Source organism: Hibiscus syriacus, unplaced genomic scaffold, assembly GCF_006381635.1.
Source record: "Hibiscus syriacus cultivar Baekdansim isolate YM2019G1 unplaced genomic scaffold, ASM638163v2 tig00110159_pilon, whole genome shotgun sequence".
NCBI classification, from domain to species: Eukaryota; Viridiplantae; Streptophyta; class Magnoliopsida; order Malvales; family Malvaceae; genus Hibiscus; species Hibiscus syriacus.
Genome location: NW_024062607.1, coordinates 1,769,296 through 1,780,584, shown reverse-complemented (window position 1 = coordinate 1,780,584; position 11,289 = coordinate 1,769,296). Strand labels below are relative to the sequence as shown.

General features: G+C 33.3%; 1 protein-coding gene across 1 annotated transcript; it reads left to right on the top strand.

Moving 5' to 3' along the window:
• Nucleotides 1–9,619: 9,619 nt before the first annotated feature.
• LOC120216190 (pathogenesis-related thaumatin-like protein 3.5) lies at nt 9,620–11,088 on the top strand. Its single transcript, XM_039213683.1, has 3 exons — nt 9,620–9,739; nt 9,823–10,510; nt 10,588–11,088. The coding sequence occupies exons 1-3, from the start codon at nt 9,682–9,684 to the stop codon at nt 10,712–10,714; spliced, it is 873 nt and encodes a 290-aa protein (XP_039069614.1). The 5' UTR covers nt 9,620–9,681; the 3' UTR covers nt 10,715–11,088.
• Nucleotides 11,089–11,289: the final 201 nt, after the last annotated feature.

The following is an 11,289-nucleotide window of genomic DNA, read 5'->3' as shown; positions in this document are numbered from 1 at the left end:
ATTGAATCTAGCTCAATAAGGTTTAGAATAGGATGTTTTTAATATGCAATTATAATTAGAGGGATTGAGGAAGCAATTATACCCTTGTTTGAAATAAAAGCTAAAACCAATTAAGAATTGGTGATATCACGTCTGATTATTCATCCTCATTTTCCCTCACCTTTGTCTTCTTCTTCCAAAGTCTCTTTCTTCCAAAGTCTCTTCTTTATCTTTTTCCTAATCATTTCAAGTGAAAGGTGGGAACTTTATGCTTTTCAAGCTTCTTCCATCAACACCAAGGTAAGGATTAAACTCAGCACCCCTAGAGCTTTCATTTGATGCCAAAAGAATAAGTTTTGGCTATGGTTTTTGAAAGTGGGTTTTGAGAAGGTTTAAGAAACCTTTGGGTTTCAATCTAATTTTCAGTACGCTAGGCCCTTAGAAGTGTTTTTAAACCCTTATTAACCCTAAATTTAGCTAGTAACCATAGTTTTACATTTTATCTAGTGAGAGAGATTGGAGAAAGCTCTAAGGCTAAAGGGAAGGAGAAACTCAACTTGGGTTGAGTCTTGAACGTTTCAGCAACAAAGTTTAACAAGGTTACTTATTTCTAACTCACTTATACCATATATAGCACATTTAGATGATATTTGGTGAGATGCATGAGCTTGAAGCATTTTCGTAGTAGATTCATATTTTGGGTGTTTCAACATATATTGAGACCTATTTATGACACCTATTATCAAATAAAATACTTAAACATTAGTTAGGGACCTCAATGGGTTATTTGGGTTTGGAAAGATGGGATTTTCGTTTCCAAAACAGAGCACCTAGTAACGATGGTATGATATTGTTCTTAAGTCGAGCATAAATTAGACAGTTTTATAATAATTGTATCGATACTCATTCATTGAGTATCGATACCAGGGAAGGAATATCGATACTATAGTATTTTTTCAAAACATCGAACCGAAATTTGGTATCGATACTCCATCAAGTATCGATACCCCCAACACCTTAGTATCGATACTCTTCTGAGGGTATCGATACTACCTTAATCCAAAAGCCACGTTAGTCAGGGGGTATCGATACCAAAGATTTAGTATCGATACTCAAGGGTCAGTATCGGTACCTACGAACATTTTTGGATAAATAATCCAATGGTTAAGGGATCAGACTCGAGGTACCTCAAATAAGACTTCAAGTGACAACAATAACTAATATCATATTAGTAGAAACAATAACAATTAGGTTACATAAAACTAACATGTTTGATGCTTGGGAAACAGTCAGGACACCCGAGTTTCACTTAGCAAAATTACGACAGCCAGTGGATATCTAAGTCAATGCCAAGGCACTTAAATAGCCGACTGGACGAAGTAAGTTGGCGGGTGTACATTTTCGATGTAGCTCCGGATCTCACCCTAGTTACCTGAAGGTATCTCAGAAAGAATAGAGGGGTGCGTGAGCTTCGAGATACAGAACCCTCAGCCACACCATGATGCCTACTCAATAGTTGAATCAGTAGCTTTCCATGTTTGGACCTGTGCCACCATCTATCTCATTTAGTGAATGCATGTAGTATAGTACAATTATTAATGAGACACTGAGCTCGTAAGCTCAGCATTCGGAATGTGTTTCTGTGCACAGGTTCTTAAGGGAAAATCGTGGGGAGTTATCGTCGTCAAACATTCCATTGCATTAGTACATACCAACAGTGACCACCAGAGTACGTCTTGAGTCATCTTTAAAGGGCATGTACTATTTATAGACCCTTTTATGTATTCAGTCATAACTCTTTTGATACTCGATATTTGTATTATTTTTTATGTACTTTGGGAGCTCCCTATTATTTTATAGACCCAGATTATCATGTTTTGTTTTTATTACTATGGATGGATTATTTCAGTAATTATAAATAGATTTAAAATATTGGGTTACTATCTTGGTAGTATCGTGTAACATTGCATTCCATTAATCTTCGGGTCAAAATCAATTAGGGTATTACAAGTTTTGCATTTTGTGCCTTCATTTTCGTATAAATATTTAATTAATTAATTTTATTTCTTGCATACTCTTTTTAAAAAGTTCATGTTTCGAATTTGTTTAATTCCTTTTATTTCCAATCTATGTTTATGTTTGTTTGATTTCGTCTTAGATTTAGTTTACTTAACCTAGATTGAATCTTCATATTTATTTTATTTTAATTTACTCCCTAAACTTTATTTTAATTTAAGAGAATTTTTAATTTGGTCATCGCTTTTATGCCCGAGGTTCCATACAATTATTTGATTTCATAATTGATTAAAAAATGATTATGATTAATATTAGAGCCTACATTTTAGGTGTAGTCGTCTAGGTCCTTTAAATTTCATAATTTGACACTTTAGGTTAGGGGGAGACTTAAATAACCCATTTAGTATAACTAGGTTCGATAATGAATAGTTTGTTTGCATTTTGATTTTAAAATCAAAGCAATATGTAATTATTAGGGGATTGAGAGTGTATCCTCCGCCATTACTTGGGGGTGATCACTATTAGTCCCTGAAATAAATCAACATCCTTTTCAAACCCTGCATCTTGATTTGTAAGTCATCAAGGCAATGTTTTTTATTTGGATCAATAATGATGCTTCCGCTAGTGTCTGGGGGTGGTCATTATTGGTCTTGGTAAACCAGCAACCTTTTCGAAATTTGCATACACAATGAATTTTAAATTAATTCCGAACTCAAAATTTCCAATTTTAAAATATAAGGTAATCGACTAGGTACCAATTTTTAGGTATTGTGGGGTGTTAATATTTTCGCACGTGTAGCTGACTCCTGAATCTGATTTTTGATTTCGCAGACAAAAACTTGATATTTTTAGTAAAATAAAAGTGTTTTATTAAAAGTACCCGATATTTGGTGTTCCAATCTCTCTTAAAAATATTGGTGGCGACTCCCATCTTTTCCCAACATCTCACAATTTTCTTTCAAAGAAACCTATCATTTCTCAAAATCCGTACTATTTTTACCTATATTGCCAAAAATAGTGTTGATAAATGATATACATTGAAAAAAATTAAATTATCAAAACAAAATTATAAAATAATTGAATGATTAAATATATATCATATATGTTACTATTATTTTTTTCTTTAACAAAGTTAATAGTTTGGAATAAAATAGATAAAAAATTAAATTTTTAAAAAAATAAAACTTTTCATAAAATATTTTAAAATATAACTTGATATAAAATTTATAATTTAAAGAGTAAGCATTTAATCCTATTATATGATACAAGCATGTTTTTGCTTAAATTATAAGCTAAATACATTTTTAGTGCCTAAAATATACCTTAAAATAAGATTTGATACCTAAAGAATTTGTTTTACTAACAATATGTTCTTAACATTTTCTCTGTTACACTTTTAGTTGTCTATAGTTTTCTCCATTACTGTTAACCCCATATAAAGTATATTTCATGCCTTTTTATTTGGTTATTGATTGTTTTAAAGCCCATTTAGTTGCATATAGTTGCAGATAGCCCATGTAGTTGCACATGGTGGTGCGTTCTTGCTCATTTTTATTTATTTACGAAATCGGTGCTACTTAAAGAAAAATGTAGTGTTTCGGTGGTGATTTGTGTGGTAAATGAAGCTGAAGGAAAATTGGAGAAATGTTGCAGTATTCTGGATAACATTCTTGGGCGCACAAAATGACAAAAGGATATGAAAATATTTTATTATTGCTTCCACGTGGTATCCCTCTACCAGCTACCTACGTGAACCTACAAAGCTAGTTGTGCCCACCTCTCACGTGAAGGGAATATTCCCTAAGGGAACACAAGGAATTAAGACACAAAACCCTAGGAGCCCTCACTATAAATAGTCAAGGACACCCTCATTTAAAGTAGTTTTGGAAAGTGTAAGATAAGAGAGAAAGGGGATGGACGGTTGAACCAACTCATTCTTCTTCCTTTTTCTTTTCATTTTCCGTGGGTCCTCCATTTTCAAGCTCCAAGAGGATAGCAAGTTAGGCCTTTGAGAGAAGCTAGCGAGCTAGAGGCGGTTCACGACACTTCATGGCAGCTCATGGCTTGGGAGTTTTCCTTATCATTTTGTTGCTTTTCACTTTTATTTATCTTGTGGGTTTGTAATGGATGAATGATGATCGATGATATTTGTCATGCCATAAACTAATTTTATTTGACGTGGGTTTATCATGGATGATTATGCTTTTGTTGAATGGATGGTTTATTATTTTCCATGTTTAAATACTTGTTTTATTCATTGTTTTAATCCATAGATTTGTAAGAGCTTTCTAGAGATAGCCTTTATCTATGTTTGATGCTTGATATCGAAAGAGTTGAGCTTAGATTGACATGAACAATGAGGTTGAGCTGGGAAGCAAAACCCTAACTCCCCTTAGAGATAAGGATAAGGTTTCAACAACTAAAAGAGTAGGGCTTAATCGATAGTAATGTGTTACTACTTACGTGGAGAGGTATTGTTGTAGCATTTTTACTATCAGGTTTCTTACTAGAAATGGCCTAGAAACACTTTAACAAACTCTGTTGAGCAGTATACTAATGGAAAATGTTAACCATTCTAGTAGACAAGGCATAGGATTTCATAATAGACCCAACATTTTATCCTTCTTGAAAGTTTGTTGGTGTGAGGTTTGTCTCATTGTCTTATCTCATAGCTTAATTCTTAATCCAGTTTTGCTATAGCATTCCTTTATTTACATTTTTATTACAACATTCCACACTTCTCATTTTGCCACATCATTCACATCAATTGTTCATACCATATATATATATATATATATATATATATATATATATATTCTCATTTTTTAATCCATTCTCTCGCTACCATTGTAACTATTCGAAATTCACCATGTTTTTGGTTCTTTTACAACCTTCCCTCTAAATCAATTAGAATTGATTGCCACTCATTCTATTCATCAACATCACTGTGATTTATAAAAGTGATGAAATGTACCCCCAAATAAATAAATAAAAAGTAGTAAAAACAGTTTTATTGTAAAATCCGAGAATAAAATGAAGTGTAATTGTAAAATACGTATAGATAGAGAAAATAAAGATTGCATTCCTCCAAATGTTGAACTCTAATTCTAAAATCTTGATTAATATAATTTGGGCACTCTTTTCCCCTTACTAGGTTTAGAAGGGGTTTTTAATGAGGCCCATGAGTTTCATTAAAAAAAAATAATTCTAAAATCTTGAGTAATCTAAAATGTGGGAAAAAAATATAGAAGAGTAAATTGAAAAGTGAACTAAACAATGCTACAAATAGAAAATAACATGCATAAAACATAAATAAAATATTCAAAACAATTTAATCATGCAAGTTATCACATCACAAAAAATCATATTCAAAATAATAGAGCTCATTGGTTATTTAAAATGTCATGATCCTGCCTGAATGTAGATATTAAAGGTAAGAGTTAGTATCAAATATTTTCTTTCTCTAGAATCCTCTTGTATTTTCTTCATTCATACTAGTAAAATTCTTCTATTTTGTTCATGTGTTTTTCCTTTAGAATTATTCACGTAAATCTTGACATTCTTTAGTTTTTTTTTCTTTTCTAGATTTTGCTTATTTATTTGCCGATAATCGTCCCGATATTATAACAACATTAACAATATAATGGTCAGAGAATAAAATTAATGCAATTAAATGAATTTGAAGATAAACTGATGCAATTAAAAAATAGAAACAAAATTATCGATTTAAATTTATTTTAGTAATAATATAACTTCAAAACCTTTAATTAAATTTGGATGGAGGGACCACACAAACCTTTGGGACCATACGTCAATTTGGAAGCATATTGCCACTGTGTTCTTCCTCTGGTACTGAATTTGCGTATATTGACACTTCATTCGTCGTATTATTTGTTCTACGACCTTTCCTATTCAATCTAATTCTAGACAAGAATTTGCGTATATTTACATCTGTTTTTGTTTATTTAATGGTATGGACAAAATTTTGTATATATAATAATATTCTTGAAAGAATAAAAATTATTTACATCTGTTTTGTTTATTTAAAAAATTATTATTCCTTGATCTAAGTACTGAAAGCGTGACAATAATATATTTGTATATATAATAATATTCTTGAAAGAATAAAAGCATACTTCAAACGTAACCCAATCACAATATTTGTGATAATTTTTAAAATTATTTATTAAGATAGCTTTGAAATATATAAATTATATTTAGTTTTTAAAATAATTAATATGTATTTATGTCAAGTAAAAGAGCATTATTCAAGACAGGGTTGATAAATATACAAAAAATATTCGCGTAAATAATGTTGAATTCAAAGTCCACAGTTTGTTAGTCTTAACTACGAGTTATATAATCTTATCTCTCTCTATATGAGTCATGATGTTTTCAGATTTGTTTTGGAAGGAAGAAAATAAATAAATGTTTATTATACCTTAAATTCAAACTGGGCGGCGTGGGTTTTCTTTTTAAACAAGATACTCCAATGAACATCTGGATTGTTGTTTCTAGAACATGGTGTTGTACTCCATAGCTTCCTCGATTGGTTAACGGTATATAAGTAAAGAAATTATTGTTATTTTTTAGATTTTGATTTTAAATATTAAAATTATTAGATATGAGTGTTTAATTTTATTATATCTAAATAGATGTTATCTTATACTTATATTTTATTAATAAAAAAATTATATATATATATATATATATATGAAGCCATATTCAATAAAAATATCAAAATGAAGATATGAACTAAATTTAAAAGGATAAATTATATCATTTAATTATAAAGATTTTAATTTAACTATCGATCTTTTAATTTTGTTAATTAAATTATTTATTTATTTAAATGATGTCGATTAAGCTATTTATATTAACATTTAACAAGTTGGTGTGGTAGTTAATAAAATTAATATAAGTAAACAGTCGATCCTCATTGTTTACATTTTTTTATCAATTTAGTTTTAATTTTAATTTATTCTAATATATTTAATCATTCAATCAAATGATAACTCTTATTACGTAGAGAAAATTAAGACTAAATTAATAGAATGTGTAAGTAATGAAGATCAAATACATAATCATATCATTTTTGTCCATCAAATATTAACGACACATGACTTGATTAATATCATTTAAATAATTAACTGCTATGATTAATAAAACTAAAATATTGATAATCAAATTAAAATCTCTCATTATTAAGTGGTCATGTATGTAGTTTATCCAATTTAAAAATATATATGTCTAAAGGATGATATAGATATAAAACTAAAAAGGAAATCCTTCCTCCCCTTTCGTTTCCTTGGCTAATAGCTACATAGTGGTGCTTATTGCAACAACAATGTCACCTTTACAGTTCAGAGTTTTGAAGCACAATTCATCCAAATACTATAATTTTAGAAAGTGACGAGCTTATAAAATTCTAAGGAATGAAAAACATATTATCAATAGAAAATACAAAGAAAATGTTTAAAGTATATAATAATATAAAAAATTTAGGGAGAACGACAGCCCCTACCCTCCTCGGTCCATCCCTGCATTGCCCCAATTTCCATCCACGTTTAGATTGCACCAAACAATTGCTCTTTACCGATCTGTTCTTAATGGACTTGAGGAGCACTCTTCCTGAAAATGATGGTAGAAAAAGTCACCTTAAAATGTTCCTTCATCAGTTTGTGGAGGTGAAATATTTAATGTTAGGGATACTGAACATAACAGATGTACATTGCTTAATCAATATGGCATTTATCTAAAACAGAGTCCTTCGAAAATACACACATTAAACATAAACATATGCAGGCACAAGCTATACAGAAAGGTTGAAAAAAAGAAGCAAATTACTTGATTATTATCATTAAACCATGATATTTCATAAAGCAAATCCAGAACACTTGTTCATCCAGGGAGTGTCAACGAAAATAGAAAGACTGAAGGAAAAAAATAATAATTAGAGCAGCATTCCAGAGCCAATTGTTTGATTTTCACTTAAAAAGATGGCATCCATCCTACATTATAAGGAAAACAAGTGAGCAAAGGGACTTAACTAGAAGATGAACCACTGCCCAAGCCGGTAGTGTCCCCACGTATCACTTATCACCCCCTCCAATACACATTGCACTTTTACATGCATGCATGAGCCAGTAGCTGAATGGTTTGATTTATGGGGCGGCTGTCGAAGGAAGAGATTAGGAAGATCCTCTGCTACAAAGGGTTATAGGAAGGCAATGGCAACTAGAACTTCATAAACGTAGAGCATTGCTACATTCCACCGCTTTCTTAGAAAGGAACTGATGAGGTACGGTTTAATTCAGCTATGGAAGAGCAGGGATTTTAGCTGAATTCTCTTGCTTGTAAGCTCCTCGTCGATCAGCTGTTGAAGATAATCGAGAAGGCGGAGTTGGAACTGTTTAACTCCTAATCGTAAATTGGAGCTGTATCAGTCTAGAGGCTCCAGGTCCAGGGGATTTCATCAACTCAATCTTGTTCGAATCCGTTCTAATGGAGTGTACATACAGTATCGACCTTGAGTCATCGGTCATGTATCGAGTTTATGCTTCTTTGACATGTCCTCACTATTTCCCTTGAATCGAACGGCTGGGGTAAGGCCAGAAAGAAGTTCATTTAACTAGGAAAATAGTTATCATTGACCTTTGTTTCCTCATAAGCAGTCAACTGTTTATATTTTTGGTTTGAAATTCCTCATACACCCAGGGACGCCAATCTCAAAAAGATAAAAAAAATCCAATTCAGTTTGTTTATGTCTATTGGTCGAGAATTGGATAAAATTAATTAACTTATCCCACTTCCCATTACCGTCAAGTTGCTTGCTTGTATGTATTAGTAAAGGTATTTTATATTGTATCGAGTAAACCCAATTCAAGGTCAAGTGAGCTGAACAAAGCTCACCCACTTGCCTAATTCTTTATATATTTTCCTCCTCTACAGAGAAAGCCCCTTGCCTATATGTAGCAGCCAAATACTGTATTACTCTGAACATATTGGAGCTGTTAATGATATTTTACAAACTTCATCAAACCCAAATTTATACCCAACAAGTTGCACAATATCATCCCCTGCTAACAACTTGCATATCAGATGGAAGTCATAGATGAAATTATGTTGCCTGCAAATATATGATGGACTTGATTTATGATATTTTACAAACTCCTTGATTTGTTCATGTACCTATCAAAATCATAGCCTCAAATTGCAAGCCTGATGGAGTTGATTTGTCCTTTGTTTTCTCTTCTCTCAAGTCCATTTATATATGATGAATTTGGAGCCGTCCTTTCTGAAACCTGAAAGGGACAGACAGATTCCCAATGAGCCTCATAGATACTTTCAAAAGCCTATTTAACCATTGATGTTTTCAACTTATTTTATTTTAGTATTTGTGTGTGTTCTGTCTTTGAAGTCGGCTTATAGCGACAATTTGTTTTGGTTTTCCAAATTAATGGACAACTTAATTTGCAGGTTCAGCATGTGCCCTCAGCATACATGCTTATTTTCCTGACCCCACTGCCCATATCTCTTCTAATAACACATCACATGGTACCCACATTTATTCAAGCTTTTATGTTCAAATTACCTTCTATATATACATAAGCATTCTTAGTACACCCCCTGCTCAATCTTATTCTAATTCTTTTTCGGTCTTCTTTCTTCTGTCCTACTTATTCAATGGCTACTATTCAGATTCCCCTTGTATTGGCTGTGTTCTTCTTTCATTTGTTCTCAGGTATCAGTCTTTTCCAATTAATCTCTAGTTGGTGGACGTCTTCTTGTTGTTGGTTTTAAATCGTGTTCGTGTTCTTTTTATAGGTGCTCGTTCATCGATGTTCACGGTTGTAAACAAATGCAGCTATACAGTTTGGCCTGGGGTGTTGTCAAGTGCTGGTATCCCACCACTTTCACCTACAGGTTTCATTCTTCAACCGGGGCAATCAACATCCATCGATGTTCCGACGTCTTGGTCAGGTCGGCTATGGGGTCGAACACTATGCACCAAAAACTCATCCGGAAAATTCTCTTGCCTCACTGGAGACTGTGGCTCGTCTACACTAGAATGCTCCGGAGCTGGTGCCATTCCTCCTGCAACCCTTGCAGAGTTCACACTGAATGGTGCCGGGGGATTGGATTTCTACGATGTTAGCCTTGTCGACGGATACAATCTACCGATGATGGTTGTCCCACATGGTGGCAAGGGAGGTAACTGTAGCTCAGCTGAATGTGCTGTGGATTTGAATGGAGACTGTCCTTTGGAGCTCAAGGTGGTCGATGGGAGTGAAGGTGTGGCATGTAATAGTGCATGCAATGCTTTCAACCAACCCCAATATTGCTGCAGTGGAGCTTATTCGACTCCGAATACGTGTAAGCCGAGCTCTTACTCAAAATATTTCAAGACCGCGTGTCCTACAGCTTATAGCTACGCCTACGATGACGGAACGAGCACCTTCACTTGTGCCGGTGCTGATTATGTTATCACGTTCTGCCCTGCCCCTTCTACCAGGTACTAAATGCATTGCAAATATCATCATAAAGAACATGTTCAAATTAGTTACTGATGTTGGTTTCTTATGTTTGCAGCATCAAGTCGTCCAATCCCATGGCGGTCGACATCTCAGCTGGTTCAGGGCCTGCATCATCATCAGCTCTCATTGCTGGTACACTCACCACTTTGGCCGCAATATGGCAGCTGTGGCATCTCTTTTGACAATGCCAAGCTGCTAACCGACAAACATTAGGAACCTCGGGACCAGCCAGTTGGGTCCCAAATCTAAAAATCCAAATGATATCAGATTCTCATCGGCCTGCAATTTGCCTTGCTCAAATTCGCCAAGTTGAAGCTATTGTAACATACGTACAACAAGGTAGAAACAGATTTACATGAGACATTTACCGGAGGCAGGCAAGATGAAGGCTTGTTTTGAATCGATTATTAGACATAAGTTGCAGCAAAAGGACAGTGATTAGCTGGCTAACGTTAATGTTTTGTTAGTGTTGCCTGCTAATGCCAACGGAGATGACTTCATTTGTCTCCATTTGTTCATACGGATGTGCAATTTTATTTTATTTTTTACCTTTTTATTCATGCTGCCATTCTGATGACAACTACTATTCAATGAATTGTTTAGTTAAGATACATGGTGTGGGTTTGGCCGTCGCAAACTAAATTATTTACCCGATGCTCTTATTATTATATAATTTATTGCATCTAGTACTATATTTAAGTATAATTATCGATCAGGGCAAGCAAATTTAGTTGGTTGACCACATGATAATCTTTGT

Excerpts from the sequence above, each read along its gene's own strand:
- LOC120216190 (XM_039213683.1), top strand. The coding sequence starts at position 9,682 with ATGGCTACTATTCAGATTCCCCTTGTATTGGCTGTGTTCTTCTTTCAT. Across the intron at positions 9,740-9,822 it reads CTTCTTTCATTTGTTCTCAG|GTGCTCGTTCATCGATGTTC; the intron begins GTATCAGTCTTT and ends TTCTTTTTATAG. Across the intron at positions 10,511-10,587 it reads TGCCCTGCCCCTTCTACCAG|CATCAAGTCGTCCAATCCCA; the intron begins GTACTAAATGCA and ends TTATGTTTGCAG.